At 34.6% G+C, this 23786-nt stretch overlaps 1 protein-coding gene across 7 annotated transcripts in view; it reads left to right on the plus strand.

Moving 5' to 3' along the window:
• SYCP1 (synaptonemal complex protein 1) overlaps nucleotides 1-23786 on the plus strand; it is a 142933-nt gene that overhangs the window by 67946 nt on the left and 51201 nt on the right. For all 7 annotated transcript variants that reach the window (XM_055114319.2, XM_055114349.2, XM_055114342.2 and 4 more), the window contains 3 exons: nucleotides 3048-3129; nucleotides 5868-5930; nucleotides 6091-6153. In XM_055114319.2, coding sequence (XP_054970294.2) covers nucleotides 3048-3129; nucleotides 5868-5930; nucleotides 6091-6153 — 208 coding nt within the window. The remainder of the gene's footprint in view (nucleotides 1-3047; nucleotides 3130-5867; nucleotides 5931-6090; nucleotides 6154-23786) is intronic.

Consider the following 23786-nt stretch of genomic DNA (forward strand, 5'->3'; position numbering starts at 1 on the left):
GGTCTGTCCTTGAGAATGTTCCATGTGCTTAGGAGAAGGATGTTTATTCTGCAATTGTTGGATGAAATGTTCTGTAAATATATATTAGGTTCATTTGGTCTAAAGTGCAGATTGATTGATGTTTCTTTGGATGCTCAAAGTCTGGGTGATTTGTCCAATGCTGAAAGTGGGGTGTTTAAGTTACCAGCTATTATTTTACTGGAACCTATCTCTCTTTAGCTCTAATAATATTTGTTTTATATATCTGTGTGCTCCAGTGTTGGGTGCATATATCTTTGTAATTTTTATATTCTCTAGCTGAATTCATCCCTTTATCATTATATAATGACCTTCTTTGTCTCTTTTTATAGTTTTTGTATTGAAATCCATAATGTCTGGCATAAGTATAGCTATTTCTGCTCTTTTTTAGTTTCCATTTGCATGGAGTTTCTTTTACCATTCCTATATTTTCAGTCTCTGTGTATCTTTACAGGTGAAGAGGTGTTTCTTGTTAGGCAACAGCCTGTTGGGTCTTGTTTTTCTATCCATTCAATTGCTCTATGTCTTTTGATTGAAGAGTTTAGTCCATTTACATTCAATGTTATTATTGATAAGTAAGGACTTACTCTAGCCATTTCGTTATTTGTTTTCTGGTTGTTTTGTGGTCTCTTCTTTCTTTCCTTCATGTTTTCCTTTTAGTGAAGGCAATTTTCTTTGGTGGTATATTTTAATTTCTTACTTTTTCATTTTTTTTATTTGTTGTATTTTTTTTATTTGAAGTTACCATTAGGCTTGCAAATAATATCTTATAACCCATTATTTTAAACTGATGACAAGTTAACTGATTGCATAAGCAAATAAACAAAGAGAAAACTAATAAAAACTCTATACTTTGTTTCCCTGGTTTTAAACTTTTTGTTGTTTTTATTTATATTTTATTATTGTGTTTATGTCTGGAAAAATTGTTATTATTTTTCATCAGTTCATCTTTTTGTCTTCCTACTTAAGATACGAGGCCAGCTACGGTGGCTCACTCCTGTAATCCCAGCACTTTGGGAGGCCGAGGCAGGCAGATCACCTGAGGTCAGGAGTTTGAGACCAGCCAGGCCAACATGGTGAAACCCTGTCTCTACTAAAAATAGAAAAATTAGCCGGGTGTGGTGGCGGGTGCCTGTAATCCCAGCTACTTGGGAGGCTGAGGCAGGAGAATTGCTTGAATCTGGGAGGTGGAGGTTGCAGTGAGTGACAAGAGTGAGACTCTGTCTCAAAAAAAAAAAAAAAAAAAAAACAGATATGAGTAGTTACATTCCACAATTACAGTGTTATAATGTTCTATGTATTTACTGTTACCAGTGAGTTGTGTATCTTCAGATGATTTCTTATTGCTCATTAACATTCTTTTCTTTCAGATGGAAGAACTCTTTACCATTTGTTGTAAGACAGGTCTGGTGTTAATGAAATTTCTTAGCTTATGTTTGTCTGAAAAAGTCTTTATTTCTCCTTCATGTTTGAAGGATATTTTCACTGGATATACTCTTCTAGGGTAAAAGTTTTTTCCTTCAGCACTTTAAATATGTCATGACCCTCTCTGGGCCTGTAAGGTTTCCATTGAAAAGTCTGCTGCCAGACATACTATATGTTATTTATTTCTTTTCTCTTGCTGCTTTTGGGATTCTTTCTTTATCCTTGACCTTTGTGAGTTTGATTTTTAAGTGCCTTAAGGAAGCCTTCTTTGGTTTAAATATAGTTGGTGTTCTAATAACCTTCTTGTCCTTGAATATTTAGATCTTTCTCTAGGTTGGGAAGTTCTCTGTTATTATCCCCTTGAATCAACTTTCTACCCTTATCTCTGTCTCTACCTCCTCTTTAAGGCCAATGACTCTTAGATTTGCCCTTTTGAGGCTGTTTTCTAGATCTTGTAGGCATGTCTACTAGGCATTCTTGTATTGCTATAAAGAAATACCTGAGACTGGGTAATTTCTAAAGAAAAGAGGTTAATTGGTTCATAGTTCCATAGGTCGTACAGAAAGCATGGTGATGGCATCTGCTCAGCTTCTTGGAAGGCCTTAGGGAAATTTTACTCATGGTAGAAAGCAAAGGAGGCACTTCACATGGCAAAAGCAGGAGCAAGAGTGGTGGGGAGGACACACTTTTAAACATCCAAATGTTGCAAGAGTTCGCTATTGCAGACATCACCAAGCCATGAGGGATCCTCCCCCATGACCCAAACACCTCCCACCAGGCCCTACCTCCAATATTGGTGATTACATTTCAATATGAAATTTGGGTGAGAGCAAATATCCAAACTGTATCATTGCACTTCCCCGTACCCAAATCTCATGTACTTTTCACATTCCTAAATACAATCATGCCTTCCAAATAGTCCCCCAGAGTCTAACTCATTCCACCATTAACTCAAAAGTCCAAAAGCCAAAATCTCATCTGAGACAAGGCAAATCCCCTCCACCTGTAAAATCAAAACAAGTTAATTACTTCCAAGATACAATTGATAAATACTCCCATTCCAAAATGGAGAAATCAGCCAGAAGAATTGAGTTCAGGTTCCATGCAAATCTAAAACCCAGCAGGGCAGTCATTAAATCTTAAAGCTCCAAAATAATCTCCTTTGACTCTATATACCACATTCAGGGAACACTGCTGCAAAGGGTGGACTCCTAAGGCCTTGGGCAGCTCTGCCCCTGTTGCTTTGTATTTTGATATTTAGTTTCTCTTTTTTAAAACTATAAAAACATTTTAAGCCATCAATTTACTTCTGAACACAATGATGAATTTATGATATAGTGTTTGATATGTAGTGTTTCCATGTTCATTATTTTCTAAACAACTTGTTTTTATATTTTAAGTTTCTGTTTAATCCATTAGTAGCCTAGATGAATTCCACATATTTGGGGGCTCTTGTTTGTACTTATATTATGAAGTATTCAGTTTTGGTTTTTTACATTTGGTTAAAGAATGTGGTCTTTAAGACTTCCTTATTTTGAGTTATTTGAGATCTTCTTTAGGCCTAATAATTTTTAGTATAATGTCACTCTTCCATTTTCTTTTAGAAATGAACTAGAATATGTGAGAGAAGAGCTAAAACAGAAAAGAGATGAAGTTAAATGTAAATTGGACAAGAGTGAAGAAAATGTATGTTATATTTAATAATGGATTGTATCACAAAATTTCAAATTATAAAAGCAACACCATATGTCTAAACTAAAATAAAGGGAAGTATACTGTTGTATAAATAATAGTGATCTAGAGACTGTCATCAGCCATCAACCTTAAATATCTGGGAAAGGTTGGATTATTTTACTATTGATATCTATATCTAGAAGAAATAGTGGCATAATTCTGATTTTCTTTTAACGTGTTCAATATTTAATGTAGACTTAACATTTTTTAGGCTAAATAAAAGGCTCATACTTCAGTAATATAAAATATATGGATGACAAATTATTTAATAAGTTTGTGTCATGCTTTGGTGAATATGATATCAAATTAAGATAATAAGGTTTTTAGGGAAGAGTGTCATGAAAATGGAATAGTACAAGATATGTGACATGATTATAGTATATATTATACCGATTGGAAGAAAATTGTGCCAAAGTGGAAGATTGATCTAGATTTTGAGGTCTTTGATTGTGTTTTTTTGTTCATTCAACAAATATTGACCACCTACTATGTGCCAGGCACTGTTCTGGGTGTTACGTTTGGATTTCATTTATTTGGTAGAGAGTAGTGATCTAATTAAAGTTTTTTATTGAGCAGGTGACACCTTTTAATATTTGAGGATGGAATGGGGAGAGATAAAAGGCATTGGAATCAGTTGGAAAGCTATTAAAAGTCATCTTGAAAGTTCTAAAAAAATCTTGGAGAGGACTCTGGCTTAGTTCAGTTCATACTTATTCCTGAGTCAATCACTGTGGCTGGGGGATAGAGTAACCTGGCTAAGCCTGAGCCGCATGTCGACTCATAGAGATAGAGTTAGCCAGCAGGACTACTGTGGATTTTATAGTAGAGGAATTCTTGCAGGAAAGGGTGCTGGCCAGGCCAAACATAGGTTCTCTATTTGGATACTATTAGAGTCTATAGAAAGGACATCTAATCCAAACTTGAGCTAGGGCGTGCTTCCTGAAAGAAGTCACATTCAATGTGAAGCCTTAGATTAATAGGGATTAGTGGAGGACAGGTGGTGGACACAAGTATAGCAGGGAGGATAATATTCTAAGTTAAAAAAACATAAACATTATATGGGTAAGCCTGAAAGTATCAGAGCATGGCATATTTAAGTAACTACAAAAAATTCATTGTAACTAAAAGATGGAGTTTAAGGTAGTGGTGGTAGAGGGCAGAGTGAGGAAAGATGAGGGTAGAGAGAGGTAAGCATGGAGAGATGAAGGTGGGGAAAAATGAGGGTGGATCATTTAAGGCCACCTAAGAGTTCGAGGTCATTGAAGAATTTTGACATGAGGATTGTTAAAATTATATTTACACTTTTGAGAGCTGTAAAACTATTGGAATAGTTCAAGGATGAGATAAGGTACCATTTTAAAGGGCTTACAATAGACCAGGTGCATTCTAGGTTCTTTCTATGTATTATCTTACTTAACTAGAAGTCATTATTGCTCTTATTTTATAAATTGGGAAATCAGACCTCCAAAGGATAAAAACCTTTAAAAGGTTACATGACTAAGAAGTAGTAGAGGTGGTCTTCTACATTCTTTAAATTATACCACATTTTCCTCCCTGAAAAGCTGTTTTTCTTTTAGTTCATATTTATTAGTTAAATTCAACCTGAAAAAAATGAACTTAATGTGCTAAATACTTGGTATGTAATTCACTACTTTAAAATTTGTATCAGAGGCCACTGCAGATCATTAAGCCTGTTGTTTGTTAATGGAGAAAAACATGAATTTAATTTTTAATGTAAAATAAAATCCTCCATTAAGAATTTAAGACATAATTTATTTTGCCAATATAGAAAATATTAGTGACAATTTAAGGAAAAAAATGAAATGCATGACAAATTTTTAGCATATTTCAGTTTTCCATATTTGGATTTCAACTTACCTGTTAAAACAGTTTCCCAGAAAGAATCCAGGTTGTAAATATTTCCCAGATATTTTGTGTGACATTGAATTTCATTACACTTTTCTTCCCCCAATCTGCTACCTTAGTTCAGACATTTTTTATTTTATATATATTTTATCTATCTGAGCCTTAGTTTCCTCATCTCTCAAATGGAGATAATACCTATCCTTTCTATCTCATTGGATTGTTGCAAAGTTCAGAATTAATAAATGTTTGTGAAAGCTATATTTAAGGGATTATAAACATTTATGTACAAGACAATTCAAAAAATTCGAGATAAACTGGGAAAGCTTATAAAACATTGCAAAGATAAGAATGATGAATGTTGACATATAAGCAGTAACATGAAAATGATTTTTTTAACTGAGAGAAATTATATATATTTATGGTATACAAAGTGATGTTTTGATATATGTATACATTGTGAAATGATTAAATCATGCTAGTTAACATATTCATCACTTCACATACAAAGATAATTTTTTTTTAAAAAAAGAGATACTGAGGCTGAGTATAGTGGCTCACACCTGTAATCCCAGCACTTTGGGAGGCTGGGGTGAGAGGATCACTTGAACCCAGGAGTTGGAAGTTGCAGTGAGCTATGATTGCATTTGTATTTAGATGATCTTTATTGAAATTTGTGATTTTAGTATAATTTTTATATTAATGGAATTACCATGATTTTGAAGTGACCTTTATCAGTACTTTATGCAATATTTTTATTAGTCTGAGATTGCCTGTTTTGACTGGTATACTGAATAAAATAGCTATAATTTCTCACAATTTTTTAGTGTAACAATTTAAGGAAACAAGTTGAAAATAAAAACAAGTATATTGAAGAACTTCAGCAGGAGGTATGTATTTTTTATAAATATTCTCAAAATCAAACTGATATTTTCACCACAGTTTTAGAGAATAATGCTTTCCCTTCCTTTAGTAATTTAAGTCTAAGTCAGTAGCAAGGTAAGTTTGAATAACTTTAGTACTAAATATAATTATTTTTACTTTTAACAGAATAAGGCCTTGAAAAAAAAAGGTACAGCAGAAAGCAAGCAACTGAATGTTTATGAGATAAAGGTATTTGGCATCTTTATTTTTGTTTTTTAAATACTAATAGATGAGAATTTAGACATTTTATTCCACTTGTTTATACAGTATAAATTCAATTTATACCATAACAGTATAAATTGAAAAGTTGAAAGGTTGTTATCTTTTTAAATAGAGGAGATCAATTCTTTTAGTTGTAATAGAGTACACATCTGTGATTTAGCATGCACATATATTCTTAAGCTTGGATTCAAGCAGCTTAAGAATATATGTGCATGCATGAGCTCTTTGTGTGTGGTCATATTCCCTACTTCCATATTAAAAAGTGAAATTAAGTAAGTGGAATGGATTCTTGGAATCTACATTTTAAAAAGCTCTATGTGTGATTATCCTGTTGCAGAAAGGGATTGAAAACCATTTACTTGTATAAAACAAATTAAAGCCTTACAGTGTAAGCTCCTGATATTACAGCCATATTTTGTAATCTTATTCCTATGTCTTTGAACAATGACTAATAGTAAGTATTCAATAAATAGTTTTTGAATTATGAATGGAAAACAGCATTTCTCATTGTATTAATTATGTGCTTTTTGGAAGGAAACATAAAAATCTTATACCTTCTTTTAATAGTATTTGAAATTAAAAATATATAAATGTGATTAAAAATTAAGTCAAGTAAGGATTTTCATAAATGGTTGATATTCTATATAAAAGTAGCAGATTCATATATCTTATAATTCAGCTCTTCTACTCCTAGGTAGAGTAAGGAGAAAGGTACAAAAATATTCACAGCAACATTCTTTGTATTAGCCCCAAACAGAAGATAACAAAAATGTCAATCAATGGTATAAAAATCAGTCAATAAAAAATAATACTGAAATAACCCAGATGTTAGAATTAGCAGATAAAGTCTTTTATGCAGCTATTATAAACATCTTCAAAGACAGAAAGGAAAATATGGTCATAATGAAAGACTAGATGGGGAATGTCAGTGAAGAAATGGAAACTGAAAATAATCAAATGGAAGTTCTAGAACTGAAAAGTAAAATGTCTTTAAAAACCAAAACCAAACCAAAACCAAATGGTCCTAATAGTAGATTGAATACAAATGAATCAAGTGTCAGTAAACTGGAAGCTGGGTAAGTAGAAATTACCCAGTCAGAAGTACACAGAAGAAGAGTTTTTAAAAGAAAGGAATAGTGCCTCGGTGGCCTGTAGAACAATAACAAGTGTTTTTAAGTGTGTAATTGGAGTCCCCAAGTAAGAAGAGAGAGAGAATAGGGCAAATAAAATTTTCGTTTTTGAGACAGAGTCTCACTCTGGCATCAAGGCTGGAGTGTGCAGTGGAGCGATCACAGCTCACCGCAGCCGCGACCTCCTGGACTCAGGTGATCCTCCTACCTCAGCCTCCTGAGTAGCTGAAACTACAGGAGTATGCCATCACATCCAGCTAATTTTTGTATTTTTGGTAGAGATGAAGTTTTGCCATGTTTCCCAGGCTGATCTGGAACTCCTAGGCTCAAGTGATCCACCTGCCTCAGCCTCCCAAATTGCTAGGATTACAGGTGTGAGTGACTGTGCCTGACCTGGGCAGAAAAAATTAATTGAGAAATTTCTCAAAAATTTATCACACTTAAAACAAACTTGCAGATCCATGGCCCTCAGCAAATCCAAAGCAAGATAGGCACAAAACCATATGTAGGCAGTCATATCTTAGTCAAAGTGCTAAAACCAAAGATAAAAAGAAACTTTTAAAAGCAGACAGAAAAAATGTCACATTGCACAACAGTGACACAGATGATGGCTGACCTTGTATCAGGACAGTGAAGGTCAGATGACAAAGGAATGACATTTATAAAATGCTAACAAAAATAAACCATCAACCCAGAATTCTGTATGCAGCAAAAATCTTTATTAAATGAAGACAACATGACTTCAAAAGCTGTACCCTAAGCAATACTTAAGGAATTTCTTCAAGTTGAAGGAAAATGGCATTAGATGGAAACTGATCAATGAAAAGCACTGGAAATGGTAAATATTGAGATGAATTTAAAAGGCGATATATTTTTCTTTTAATTTTAAAATGGTATATATGGCTGCTTAAAGGAAAACAAATTGCTATTATAGAGTTTATAATCTGTGTGACTACCATAACACAAAGGACAGGGGAGCAAATATAACTATTTTGTTGTAACATTTTTACATTACATGTGAAATAGTACAATATTAACACTTAAATAGAGTTTGGTAAGTTAGTGATACATACTATCCTCCTTAGAGCAACCCCTACAAAATAATGCAACTGAAGTATAGCTGTCTTAGTTTAGGTTTCTAAAACAAAATACCACAGACTGGGTGGCATATAAACAATGAACATTTATTTCTTATAGTACTGGAGACTGGGAATTAAAAAATCAAGTCACTGGCAGATTCAGTGTCTGGTGGGACCCTGATTCCTGGTTCATAAACAGCCAACTTTTCGTTGTGTCCTCAAATGGCAGAAGGGACAAGAGAGCTCTCTGGGATCCTTTTTACAACGTGACACTAATCCCATTAATGAAGGCTCCATCCTTATGACCTAATCACTTCCCACAGGCCCTACCTTCTAATACTATCACACTGGAGGTAGGATTTCAACATATGAATTTTGGGGGAATACAAATATCTAGTCCATAACAATAGCAAAAAAGTCAGTAGAGGAATTGAAATGAAGTGGAATATGAAAAAACTTTGATAAACTCCAAAGGGAGGGCAGAGAAACAAAAAAACAGATATGAATAGAAGACAAATAACATAATGATCTGAACTCAAGCATATCAATAATTATATTAAATGTGAACGGACAAATGTTTTAATAAAAAGGCAGAAATGGTCATGCTAGATTAAAAAAATCAAGGGCAAACCATATACTATTACAAGAGACACATTGTATTTAGTATAAAGACACAAAAGAGGTTTAAAGGAAAAAGATGAAGGAAAGAAATACTATCATGCCAATAGTAAGCATAGAAAGTGGAGTGACAATTTTAATAAGAAATGACAATTTTAATAACAAATATAAGACAAGTAGTATTATTAAAGATCAGTAGGGGCATTTTATAATGATAAAGGTGTCAATTCATTAAAAAGATATAACAATTAATTAGGTATATCTTTGCACCTAATAATAGAGCTTCAAAATAAATGAAGCAAAAACTTGATAAAATGAGCAATAGAAAATACTATACTCATAATATCCCCCTTTCAACAACTGATAGAACAACTATTAAAACATCTATAAAGATGTAGAAAATCTGAACATCACTATTAACTACCTTGATTTAATTGATATTTATAGAACACTATATCTGCAACTATAAATTCTGTTGAAATTCACATAGAATGTTTACCAAAATAGACTACATGCTGAGCCATAAACAAGTCTCCATATATTTCAGAAGACTGAAGTCTTACAGAATATGTTCTCTCACTCCAGTAGAATTGAATCAGGAGTAGGTAAGTATAAGATATCTGGAAAAGCCCGGATATTTGGGAATTAAACATCAGACTAGTAAATAATTCATGGGCCAAAGAAGAAATCACAAGGAAAATGATAAATTATTTTAAACGGAATGATGAGATAGACATAAAACATAAAAATTTGTAGGGTACAAATAAAGGAGCTCTTAGAGGGAAATTTAGAGTTTTAAATGTTTATTTTAGAAAAGAAGAAGTGATCTAGGTTTTTATCTAGAAACTAAAAAAGTGAGCAAGTTAAATTCACGGAAAGTAGACAAAAGGAAATAATTAGAATAAGACATATCAAATAAATAGGAGAAACAATTAAATGAAGTCAAAAGTTGATTATTTGAAAATATCAATAAAGCTGATAAGCCCTAGCAGAACTGACCACAAAAAAAGGGAGAGAAAGTAAAATTCACTGCAGACAAGAATGAAAGAGTACATCATTAGTATAGATAATACAAGCATTAAAAAGATAAGAAAGGAGGGACTGTGATGGATTACTTCATGCCAGTAAATTTGAAATGTAGATAAAATGGGCAAATTTCTTATGTATCTTTTAGGGAAGTTGAATTTGTCATTAAAATATCTCCTAGAGAAAAATCCAGATCTGGATGATTTCACTGGTAAATTCTGTCAAACACTTTAGGAAGCAATAATACCAGTCTTCCACAAAAAATAGAAGAGTGAAAACAATTCTCAAGTAGGTTTTTGATACCAAATCCTAACAAAGACATTATAATAAAAGAAAATTACAGACCAATATCCATCTGAATAGAAGAAAATTACAGACCAATATCCCTATGAATATGAGTATAAATATAAAATTATTAATAAAGTATTAGTAAATCTAATCTAGATTTTAATACATGATAAAAACCATATTACATCAAACAATTTATCAGGAATGGGATTTATCAGAAATGTAAGGTTGGTTTAAAATTTGAAGCTATCAGTGTAATTTAATGTACCAAGTAATAAAGGAGAAAAATAATATAATTATCTCAATAGTTGCAGAAAGGCATTTGACAGAATTGAACACTCATTCATGATTTAAAAAAAAACTTTCAGCAAACTAGGAATAGATAAGGACTTCTCCAATCTGATAAAGAACATCTACAAAATACCTACAGTTAGCATCCTATTTACTGATGAAAGGCAGTGTCAAGAGCAATGTCTGCTCTTACCACACCTATTCAACATTGTACTGGAGGTTCTGGCAACAAAAATAAATATATACAAATGAGAAAGGAATACATAAAACTGTCTCTTCATAAATGACATGACTATCTACATGGAAATTTCCAAGGTTTCTACAAAGTCACTACAAGATTAGTAAATGAATTTGACAAAGTCACTGGATACAAGGTCAATGGCCAAAAATCAATTTTATTTCTATATGCTAACAGCTAGTAATTGAAAAATTAATTTTAAAACATGATACCATTTACAGTAGCATAAAAATCCATTAAATAGGGATAAATTTTACAAAATGTGTGCAAGACCCATACAGAGAACAGTACTGAACATTACTGAGACCAATGAAAGAAGACCTAAGTAAATACATATGTACCATATTCACTGATTGGATGTTTTAATGTTTTTAAAATGTCAGATTTCACTGAATTCATCTAGAGATTCAGTCACCATGATAATTCCAGCAGTATTTTTTAGTAGACTTTTACATACTGCTTGTAAAATGCATGTGAACATCAAAATACCCAACAATTTTGAGAAAGTAGAACAAAATTGGAAGATTTAGGTTGCCTGATTTCAAGATTTGCTGTAAAGCTATAGTAATTAAGACAATGAGGTATTATTTTTAAGATAGACAAAGAGATCAGTGGAATCTAATAGAAAGTTTAGAAATAGACTAAATGTACAGACTGTTAATTTTCAACAAAGATGCCAAAAAATTCAATGGAGAGAAATGAGTCTTTCAACAAATGATTTGGAATAACCAGATATTCATATGGGAAAGAAAATAAACAAACCTTGACCCTTACATCAGATCATATACAAACATTAATTTTAAATGGGTTATAGGCATACAATCTTGAACTCTGACGTCTTCAGAAGAAAACGTAGGAGGGTACTTTCATGGCCAAGGTCAGCAAAGATTTCTTAGGGCAAAGAAAGCAATATTCTTAACACGTCAAATAAGTTAGACTACATCAAAACTTGAAAGATCTGTTTATCAAAAGGCATTATTAAGCAAATGAATAGACAAGGTACAAAGAAAAAGAAAACACTGACTAAACATTTATTTGACAGATGACATATATCCAGAATATATAAATAACTCTTGAAACTCAATAATAAAAAAATAAATATCTCAACTAAAAATAGGCAAAAGACTGTAAAATAAACTGGTTAAAATATTGGCAAAGGGGGAAAACTGGGTTGCAAGATGGCTGAATAGAAACAGCTCCAGTCTACAGCTCCCAGCATGAGTGACGCAGAAGATGGGTGATTTCTGCATTTCCAACTGAGGTACTGGGTTCATCTCACTGGGGCTTGTCGGACAGTGGGTGCAGCCCACAGAGCATGAGCTGAAGCAGGGTAGGGCATCGCCTCACCCGGGAAGCGCAAGGGGTTGGGGAATTCCCTTTCCTAACCAAGAGAAGCCGTGACTGATGGTACCGGGAAAATTGGGACACTCCCACCCTAATACTGCACTTTTCCAATGGTCTTAGTAAACAGCACACCAGGAGATTATATCCCTTGCATGGCTGGGAGGGTCCCACGCCCAAGGAGCCTCGCTCACTGCTAGTGCAGCAGTCTGAGATCGAACTGCAAGGAGGCAGTGAGACTGGGGGAGGGGCATCTGCCATTGTTGAGGCTTGAGTGGGTAAACAAAGAAAAGCTTGAACTGGGTGGAACCCACCACAGCTCAAGGAGGCCTGCCTGCCTCTGTAGACTCCACCTCTGGGGGCAGGGCATAGCTGAACACAAGGCAGCAGAAACTTAGGCAGACTTAATCCTCCCTGTCTGACAGCTTTGAAGAGAGTAGTGGTCCTCCCAGCATGGAGTTTGAGATCTGAGAACAGACAGACTGCCTCCTCAAGTGGGTCCCTGACCCCTGAGTAGCCTAACTGGGAGGCACCTCCCAGTAGGGGCAGACTGACACCTCACATGGCTGGGTACCCCTCTGAGATGAAGCTTCCAGAGGAATGATCAGGCAGCAACATTTGCTGTTCAGCAATATTCACTGTTCTGCAGCCTCTGCTGGTGATACCCAGGCAAACAGGGTCTGAAATGGACCAGCAAACTCCAACAGACCTGCAGCTGAGAGTCCTGACTGTTAGAAGAAAAGCTAACAAACAGAAACGACATCCACACCAAAACCCCATCTGTACGTCACCTTCCTCAAAGACCAAAGGTAGATAAAACCACAAAGATGGGGAGAAACCAGAGCAGAAAAGCTGAAAATTCTAAAAATCAGAGTGCCTCTTCTCCTCCAAAGGAATGCAGCTCCTCGCCAGCAATGGAACAAAGCTGGATGGAGAATGATTTTGATGAGTTGAGAGAAGAAGGCTTCAGATGATCAGTAATAACAAACTTCTCCGAGCTAAAGGAGGATGTTCGAACCCATTGCAAAGAAGCTAAAAACCTTGAGAAAAGATTAGACAGATGGCTAACTAGAATAAACAGCATACAGAAGACCTTAAATGACCGGATGGAGCTGAAAACCATGGCATGAGAACTATGTGATGCATGCATGCACAAGCTTCAGTAGCTGATTCAATCAAGTGGAAGAAAGGGTATCAGTGATTGAAGATCAAATGAATGAAATGAAGCGAGAAGAGAAGTTTAGAGAAAAAAAGAGTAAAAAGAAATGAATAAATCCTCCAAGAAATATGGGACTATGTGAAAAGAAGACCAAATCTACGTCTGATTGGTATACCTGAAAGTGATGGGGAGAATGGAACCAAGTTGGAAAACACTCTGCAGGATATTATCCAGGAGAACTTCCCCAATCTAGCAAGGCAAGCCAACATTCAAATTCAGGAAATACAGAGAACACCACAAAGATACTCCTCGAGAAGAGCAACTCCAAGACACATAATTGTCAGATTCACCAAAGTTGAAATGAAGGAAAAAATGTTAAGGACAGCCAGAGAGAAAGGTCGGGTTACCTACAAAGGGAAGCCCATCAGACTAACAGCGGATCTCTGGAGAAACTCTACAAGCCAGAAGAGAGTGGGGGCCAATATTCAACATTCTTAAAGAAAAGAATTTTCAACCCAGAATTTCATGTCCAGCTAAACTAAACTTCATAAGTGAAGGAGAAATAAAATCCTTTACAGACAAGCAAATGCTGAGAGATTTTGTCACCACAAGGCCTGCCTTACAAGAGCTCATGAAGGAAGCACTAAACATGGAAAAGAACAACTGGTATCAGCCACTGCAAAAACATGCCAAATTATAAAGACCATCGATGCTAGGAAGAAACTGCATCAAATAACGAGCAAAATAACCAGCTAACATCATAATGACAGGATCAAATTCACACATAACAGTATTAACCTTAAATGTAAATGGGCTAATACTCCAATTAAAAGATACAGACTGGCAAATTGGATAAAGAGTCAAGACCCATCAGTGTGCTGTATTCAGGAGACCCATCTCATGTGCAGAGACACACAGGCTCAGAATAAAGGGATGGAGAAAGATCTACCAAGCAAATGGAAAACAAAAAAAAGCAGGGGTTGCAATCCCAGTCTCTGATAAAACAGACTTTAAACCAACAAAGATCAAAAGAGACAAAGAAGACCATAGCATAATGATAAAGGGATCAATTCAACAAGAAGAGCTAACTATCCTAAATATATATGCACCCAATACAAGAGCACCCAGATTCATAAAGCAAGTCCTTAGAGACCTAGAAAGGTACTTAGACTACCACACAATAATAATGGGAGACTTTAACACCCAACTGTCAACATTAGACAGATCAATGAGACAGAAAGTTAACAAGGATGTCCAGGAATTGAACTCAGCTCTTCACCAAGCCGACCTAATAGACATCTACTGAACTCTCCACCCCAAATCAACAGAATGTACATTATTTTCAGCACCACACAACACCTATTCCAAAATTGACCACATAGTTGGAAGTAAAGCACTCCTCAGCAAATGTAAAAGAACAGAAATTATAACAAATTGTCTCTCAGACCACAGTGCAATCAAACTAGAACTCAGGATTAAGAAACTCACTCAAAACCACTCAACTACATGGAAACTGAACAACCTGCTCCTGAATGACTACTGGTACATAACGAAATCAAGGCAGAAATAAATATGTTCTTTGAAACCAATGAGAAGAAAGACACAACATACCAGAATCTCTGGGACACGTTTAAAGCAGTGTGTAGAGGGAAATTTATATCACTAAATGCCCACAAAAGAAAGCAGGAAAGATCTAAAATTGACACCCTAACATCACAATTAAAAGAACTAGAGAAGCAAGGGCAAACACATTCAAAATCTAGCAGAAGGCAAGAAATAACTAAGATCAGAGCAGAACTGAAGATGAGACACAAGAAACCCTTCCAAAAAATCAATGAATCAGGAGCTGGTTTTTTGAAAAGATCAACAAAATTGACAGACTGCTAGCAAGACTAATACAGAAGAAAAGAGAAAAGAATCAAATAGACGCAATAAAAAATGATAAAGGGGATATCACCACTGATCCCACAGAAATACAAACCACCATCAGAGAATACTATAAACACCTCTATGCAAATAAACTAGAAAATCTAGGAGAAATGGACAAATTTCTGGACACATACACCCTCCTAAGACTAAACCAGGAAGAAGTTGAATCACTGAGTAGACCAATAAGGTTCTGAAATTGAGGCAATAATTAGTAGCCTACCAACCAAAATAAGTCCAGGACCAGACGGATTCACAGCCGAATTCTACCAGAGGTACAAACAGGAGCTGGTACCATTCCTTCTGAAACTATTCCAATCGATAGAAAAAGAGGGAATCCTCCCTAACTCATTTTATGAGGCCAGCATCATCCTGATACCAAAGGCTGGCCGAGACACAACAAAAAAAGAGAATTTTAGACCAATATCCCTGATGAACATCGACGCAAAAATCCTCAATAAAATACTGGCAAACCAAATCCAGCAGCACATCACAAAGCTTATCCACCACGATCAAGTTGGCTTCATCCCTGGGATGCAAGGCTGATTCAACATACGCAAATCAATAAACGTAATACATCACATAAACAGAACCAAAGACAAAAACCGCATGATTATCTCAATAGATGCAGAAAAGGCCTTTGGCAAAATTCAACAGTCCTTCATGCTAAAAACTCTCAATAAACTAGGTATTGATGGAACATATCTCAAAATAATAAGAGCTATTTATGACAAACCCACAGCCAATACCATACTGAGTGGGCAAAAACTGGAAGCATTCCCTTTGAAAACAGGAACAAGACAGGGATGCCCTCTCTCACCACTCCCATTCAACATAGTGTTGGAAGTTCTGGCCAGGGCAATCAGGCAGGAGAAAGAAATAAAGGCTATTCAATTAGGAAAAGAGGAAGTCAAATTGTCCCTGTTTGCAGATGACATGATTGTATATTTAGAAAACCCCATTGTCTCAGCCCCAAATCTCCTTAAGCTGATAAGCAACTTCCCCAAAGTCTCAGAATACAAAATCAATGTGCAAAAATCACAAGCATTCCTATACACCAATAACGGAGAGCCAAATCATGAGTGAACTCCCATTCACAATTGCTTCAAAGAGAATAAAATACCTAGGAATCCAACTTACAAGGGATGCAAAGGACCTCTTCAAGGAGAACTACAAACCACTGCTCAACAAAATAAAAGAGGACACAGCAAATGGAAGAACATTCCATGCTCATGGATAGGAAGAATCAATATCATGAAAATGTCCATACTGCCCAAGGTAATTTATAGGTTCAATGCCATCTCCATCAAGCTACCAATGACTTTCTTCATAGAATTGGAAAAAACTACTTTAAAGTTCATATGGAACCAAAAAAGAGCCCGCATTGCCAAGACAATTCTAAGCGAAAAGAACAAAGCTGGAGGCATCATGCTACCTGACTTCAAACTATACTACAAGGCTACAGTAACCAAAACAGCATGGTACTTGTACCAAAACAGAGATATAGACCAATGGAACAGAACAGAGCCCTCAGAAATAATACCACACATCTACAACCATCTGATCTTTGACAAACCTGACAAAAACAAGAAATGGGGAAAGGATTCCCTATTTAATAAATGGTGCTGGGAAAACTGGCTAGCCATATGTAGAAAGCTGAAACTGGATCCCTTCCTTATACCTTATACAAAAATTAATTCAAGATGGATTAAAGACTTAAATGTTAGACCTAAAATCATAAAAACCCTAGAAGAAAACCTGGGCGATACCATTCAGGACATAGGCATGGGCAAGGACTTCATGACTAAAACACCAAAAGCAATGGCAACAAAAGCCAAAATTGACAAATGGGATCTAATTAAACTGAAGAGCTTCTGCACAGCAAAAGAAACTACCATCAGAGTGAACAGGCAACCTACAGAATGGGAAAAAATTTTTACAATCTACCCATCTGACAAATGGCTAATATCCAGAATCTACAAAGAACTTAAACAAATTTACAAGAAAAAAATCAAACCACCCCATCAAAAAGTGGGTGAAGGATATGAACAGACACTTCTCAAAAGAAGACATTTATGCAGCCAACAGACACATGAAAAGATGCTCATCATCACTGGCCATCAGAGAAATGCAAATCAAAACCACAATGAGATACCATCTCATGCCAGTTAGAGTGGCAGTCATTAAAAAGTCAGGAAACAACAGGTGCTGGAGAGGATGTGGAGAAATAGGAACACTTTTACACTGTTGGTGGGACTGTAAAGTAGTTCAACCATTGTGGAAGTCAGTGTGGCAATTCCTCAGGGACCTAGAACTAGAAATACCATTTGACCCAGAGATCCCATTACTGGTTATATACCCAAAGGATTATAAATCATGCTGCTATAAAGGCACATGCACATGTATGTTTATTGCAGCACTATTCACAATAGCAAAGACTTGGAACCAACCCAAATGTCCATCAATGATAGACTGGATTAAGAAAATGTGGCACTTATACACCATGGAATACTATGCAGCCATAAAAAAGGATGAGTTCATGTCCTTTGTAGGGACATGGATGAAGCTGGAAACCATCATTCTGAGCAAACTATTGCAAGGACAGAAAAACCAAACACCTCATGTTCTCACTCATAGGTGTGAATTGAACAATGAGAACACTTGGACACAGGGTGGGGAACATCACACACCAGGGCCTGTTGTGGGATGGGGGGAGGGGGGAGGGATAGCATTAGGAGATATACCTAATGTAAATGACGAGTTAACGGGTACAGCACACCAACATGGCACATGTATATGTATGTAACAAACCTGCACATTGTGCACATGTACCCTAGAACTTAAAGTATAATTTAAAAAATAAATAAATCAAAAATAAATAAGTAAATACATAAATAAATTTGATAAAGGAAAAAAAAAGAATGAGTGGGAACTATACCCTCCTCTTGAATATTCTGGAACCATTTGTTTAGAATTGGTATTATTTTTTCCTCAATAGCTTTGTAGGATTCATCCATAAATTCATCTTGGCCTGGAAAAAAAAATGAAGTATGGGCAAAGGACTTGAATAGATATTTCTCCAAATATACATAAATGGCCAATAAGCACATAAAAATGAAAATATGCTTAATATCACTAATCATTGCAAATCAAAATCTCATGAGATATTACCTCATACCCATTAGAATGGGTACTAATGAAAGAACAGAAAATAACATGTTAATGAGGTTGTGGAGAAATTGAAATTCTCGAGCACTGTTGATGGGAATGTCAGATGGTACAGTCACTGTGGAGAACAATTTTGTGGTTCCCCCAAAAAATAAAACTAGAATAACTATATGATCCACTAATTTCACTTCTAGATATATACCTAAAAGAATTGAAAGCATAGTCTCAAAGAGATATATGTTCACCTATGTTCATAGCAACATTATTCACAATAGCCAAAAGTTGGAAGCAACCCATGTGTCCACTGACAGATGAATGGGTAGACTAAATGTGGCCTCTACATACAGTATTCCATACAGTATGGAAAATGTTTTGGTTGTTTCTTCTAAAACTAAACATGCATCTACTGTGTGATCCAACAATTACTTTCCTAGATATTTACTTAAAATAAATGGAAACATGTCCACTAAAAATCTTGTACAAGAATATTCATGGTTGCTTTATCCACAATGATAAAAAATGGAAACACATAAAATGTTCATTAAGAAGAGACTGGATAAACAAATTTGGTATATTCATATAATGGAATACTACTCAGAAGTAAAAAAGACCTACTGATAGTCACAGGAACATGGATGAATCTTGTAATATGCTGAATGAATAACCTATATACAAGAGAGTATGTTTGTCATGATTTCATTTAAATGAAGTTTTTGAATCGACAAAACCAATTTATGGAGACAGAAAGAACAATGGTTGCCTCAGTGGGGTACTATTAGTTTGTTAAGGGATATGAGGGAACTTTCTGGGATTATGGAAATTATGTCTTGGTTGGTATTGCCATTACATGGTTTTAAAAACAATTTGTCAAAGCTTATTAAACTTTACACTTAAAACCATGCATTTTATTATATGTAAATTATGTCTCATTGAAGTTGAACTAATCGACGAAAGCTACTGGGCCTAGAGTTCTCTTTATGCAAAGGCTTTTAATTTCTGAAGCAATTTAATCATAGTTACAGTATAACTTAGTTGTCCTATTTCTTCAAGCTTGATAAATAATATTTTTCTGGGTTTCATCCAGTTCATCTACATTTTCTACAGTTTCAGAATTGTCTGTAGCATTTACTGTTAAAAACAGTAATAGCCTGTTTTTAATCTGATGTTGGTTATTTGTTCCTTCTTTTGTTTTTTTCTTTATCAGTGTCACCAGGAGTTTGTCAATTTGGGAAGTCTTTTTCCTTTGTTTTTTGAGATGGAGTCTGCCTCTGTCACCCACGCTGGAGTGCAGTGGCTGTGATCTCGGCTCACTGCAACTTCTACCTCCTGGGTTCAAGCAACTCTCATGCCTCAGCTTCCTGAGTAGTTGGGTTTACAGGCGTGTGCCTCCATGCCGGCTAATTTTTGTATTTTTAGTAGAGAAGGGGTTTCATTATGTTGGCCAGACTGGTCTCAAACTCTTGGCCTCAAGTGATCTGCCCACGTCAGTCTCCCAAAGTGCTGAGGTTACAGGTGTGAGCCACTGTGCCCAGACCTATCTTAAGATGAGTTCTTAGATCATTAATTTTCAGTCTTTCTAATGTACACATTTCAATGCTGTAAATTTCCCACTAAGTATTGCTGTATCTGTGTCCTATAGGTTTTGATATATAGTAAATTAGTATTGTTTAGCCCAATGCCCTCCTGTATCTCTTAATTTCTAAATTTAAGGGGACATGTTGTGTTTTTGTTACTGATTTCTAGCATAACTGAATTGTTACTAGAGAGCACACTCTGGTATGACTTTAGTACTTTGAAATTTATTGATATTTGCCTGATGGCCCAATATATGGGGTCACTTTTTGTAAACATCCCTTACATACATGAAAATAATGTATATTGTATAGTTGTTGGGTGTTTCCTTTATGTAAAGATTACCAGTTATATTCTTTATATTTGTGTATCCTTTTTTTTATTCTGTACCTCTGCTTTTTTTTATTTGTGTTTTATTAAGTAGTTGACTGAGATAGATGTGTTTAAAAATTTTACACAATGATTGTGGATTTCTGTTTTCTAATTTCAGTTCTGTTAACTTGTCTTTATTTCAAGGCCATATTATTGGGTGTACATTATTTTGAATATGTGCAACTTTTTATTACATACGATAGAACTTTATGTGTATAGTTGTTCCCTTGGTTTATACATGGGGGATTGGTTCCAGAACCCCCCAGGAATACCAAAATCTGCGCATACTCATATCCCCTAGTGAGCCCTGTGGAACCCATGCAAACTAGAAGTTGGCCCTCCATATATGTGAGTTTCATATCCTGTGGATACTGTATTGTCCATTTAAATTTGGTTGAAAAAAAATCCACATATAAATGGATGCAGTTCAAACCCATGTTGTTCAAAGTTCAACTGTATACTTAATATGTATTTTACATGTTTATATATAATGGAAATTGTTGTTAAAACAAGATACCTCCTTTATCTCTAGTAGAGATAAACTTGCCTTAGAGCAAGTTTTTATGTTATTATTATAACTATACCATTTTTTATTCTGTTTCATGTTTGCTTGTTATATCTTTTAAATCTGTTTACTCTTATCCTCTATCTTTATGTTTTAAATGACTCTTATAAATAGCATGTAGCCAGAGTTTATAATTTTATGCACTCTGACAATCTTTGTCTCTTTTACTGGTATATTTGGCCTTAGACTACATTATCTCCTTTATCTCTTATGTCTTACTTATATGTTAGTATACTATTATTGTTGTCATGTACTTTGATGATTTTTTTTCCTAAGGGTTTTGTATTGTTCAAGAAGAAAGAAAAAATAGAGTGAACTGGGGGTAAGCAGTAATTACAGGGTATTTCTAATCTGAAAATCCAAAATCTAAAATGCTCCCAAGTCCAAAACTTTATAGCACAGACATAATGCCACAAGTGGAGAAGTCCATGCACAAGTACTTAACACATACTTTTTCATGTACAAAATTATTAAAATATTGTATTAAATTACCTTCAGACTATGTGTAAGGTATATACAAAATATAAATGAGTTTTGTGTTTAGACATAGGTCCTATCCTTAGGATATCTCATTAGATAAATCTGAAATATTTTTGGTCCCAAGCATTTTGGAAAAGGAATACTCAACCTCTACTGAGAATATTTTGAATTGATGAAAGATGTGAATTCACAGATATAGAAAGAGAAATTTATACCAAGCAAGAAAAATTAAAAGAAATCCACATCTAGACTTGGTATAACTAAAGAATATTGGACACACAAAAGTATTAAAAGTATCTGGAGAGAAATGAAAGATGAAAGTGAAGAAATGACATATTGGCCATGAACATCTCAACAAACAACAATAGAAGTCAGAAAACAGTGAGAAAGTATTTTCATGGGCTAAGAAGATTACTGTCAACATTAAATTTTGTCCACAACATACCTATCTTTTAAGAATGTTGGAGAAATAAGGATAATTTTATATTAAAAAGTGAGGAAAACATGCTTTTCAAGAACACTCAGACTATTTAACAAAAATGATCATATAGGCCAAGAATAACTAAAGCAATCTTTAAGAACAAAGTAGGAAAATGTGCCCTACCAGATATAAAGATTAATTGTATAGCTAAGGTAATTAAGACAGTATGACACTGGCACAGAAGTTGTCAAGTCAATTGAATAAAAGAGAAGCCTAGAAAAAGATACAGGGGTACATGGTAACTAGACACAATACAGAAGTGATATTGCAGATATGTAGTGCTAGAACATTTGACTATCTATATGGAAAAATATGAAAGTCTACCTCTACACTACATACAAACACAAATTCCTTAAGGATATAAATAAATGTGAAGGGCAGGGCTTCAAAACATTTGAAGAAGATGTGGGACAATATCTTTGTGACCTGGTAGTAAAGAAAGATTTCCTAAATAAGATTAAAAAACACAACCATATTTGAAAATATTGATACATTCATATATACTAAAATAATTTCTGGTTACTTGGAAAGTAAAGTAACAAACCTCAAAATTGGAGAAATATCCCAACTTTACATATATAAAGAACAAAGGATTAGAACCCATTAAATGTAATTAAGAAGAAAATGAAGCACAAAGTACATAAATGAGTAAAATATATGAACAGAGATGGTCACAGAACAGAAAATATGAAGAGTTAAACATGTTACATAATTTTCTGGAAAGTGCAAATTATACAACAAAACTTCAGTCAAATACTTTTGTCTGACACTATCAACTCTTGGTGAAGTTGTGAAGCAGGAAAAGTCATAACCTTGTTGCTGAGAATTTAAATTGGTATAAATGCATATGGAAAATAATGTCATTTTTAAAGTTGAATATGTAACCTGCCCTATGACCTGGCAATTCCAATCCTAGGTATATACTATAGAGAAATTCTACATTTGCACCAGGAGGTGTTTACAAGAACATTCATAGCACTATTGTGTGTGTACCAGTCCCAAAATGGAGACAACTCAGTGCCCTGAACAATTGATTACATAAACAGTGTTATATTCATACAATAGAACACTACTCAGCAGTGAAAATGAAAGAACTGTATTTTTACACATAAATACCTCAAACATAACTGTTCAATGAGAAAAGCAAGCCAGAAAAATAATGTACTATGAAAACATTTATATGAAGTTCAAAAAAAATCTTGAAATATTGTTTAGGGACACATAATTATGCAATGAATCTATAAAGAAGAGTAAGGGAATATAAATTAAGAATGTTTTTTATGCTCAAAAGGGCAGTAGGGGAAAACTAATGAAGAGGGAGGGGCATTTAATAGCTTTTATCAATATTGGTAATGGTCTATATTTTAAAGTCGATGATTGACTCATGGATACAAAATACAGTCTGATTCATCATTATATTACCCATAACCCTCTTCCCAATTCCTGTCCCTGCCGTATAACACCTTTCCAGTATTAATTTAGCCCTAAGATAAAAGTGAATATGAAGGGTGCTAATTCAGGGCTTTCCTTCCCTCTTAATAATTTCTATATTTGAATTATATCTACACAACTCAGTAAATATTTATACAAAGTATGTGAAAATAATATAAATGGAAGTTGTTGCTTCTTTATAGAAAATTAATCTCATTAAGAATATGCCTTTTCTTTGAATCACATGAGTTTTCTGTACAATGGAAATACTTATTCTAATAAAGCGTATTAAACTGAGTAAGAGTAACCAATGTAAATATTGTTGAGAAATTCATTAAAAATAAATGCATGGGTGTTTATTTTATATTACTTGTCAAGACAAAATACATATTTTAGGGGAGAAGATAGATTTTTTGAAAACAAAACACTTCTCAC

Source organism: Pan paniscus, chromosome 1, assembly GCF_029289425.2.
Source record: "Pan paniscus chromosome 1, NHGRI_mPanPan1-v2.0_pri, whole genome shotgun sequence".
In the NCBI taxonomy this organism is placed as follows: domain Eukaryota; kingdom Metazoa; phylum Chordata; class Mammalia; order Primates; family Hominidae; genus Pan; species Pan paniscus.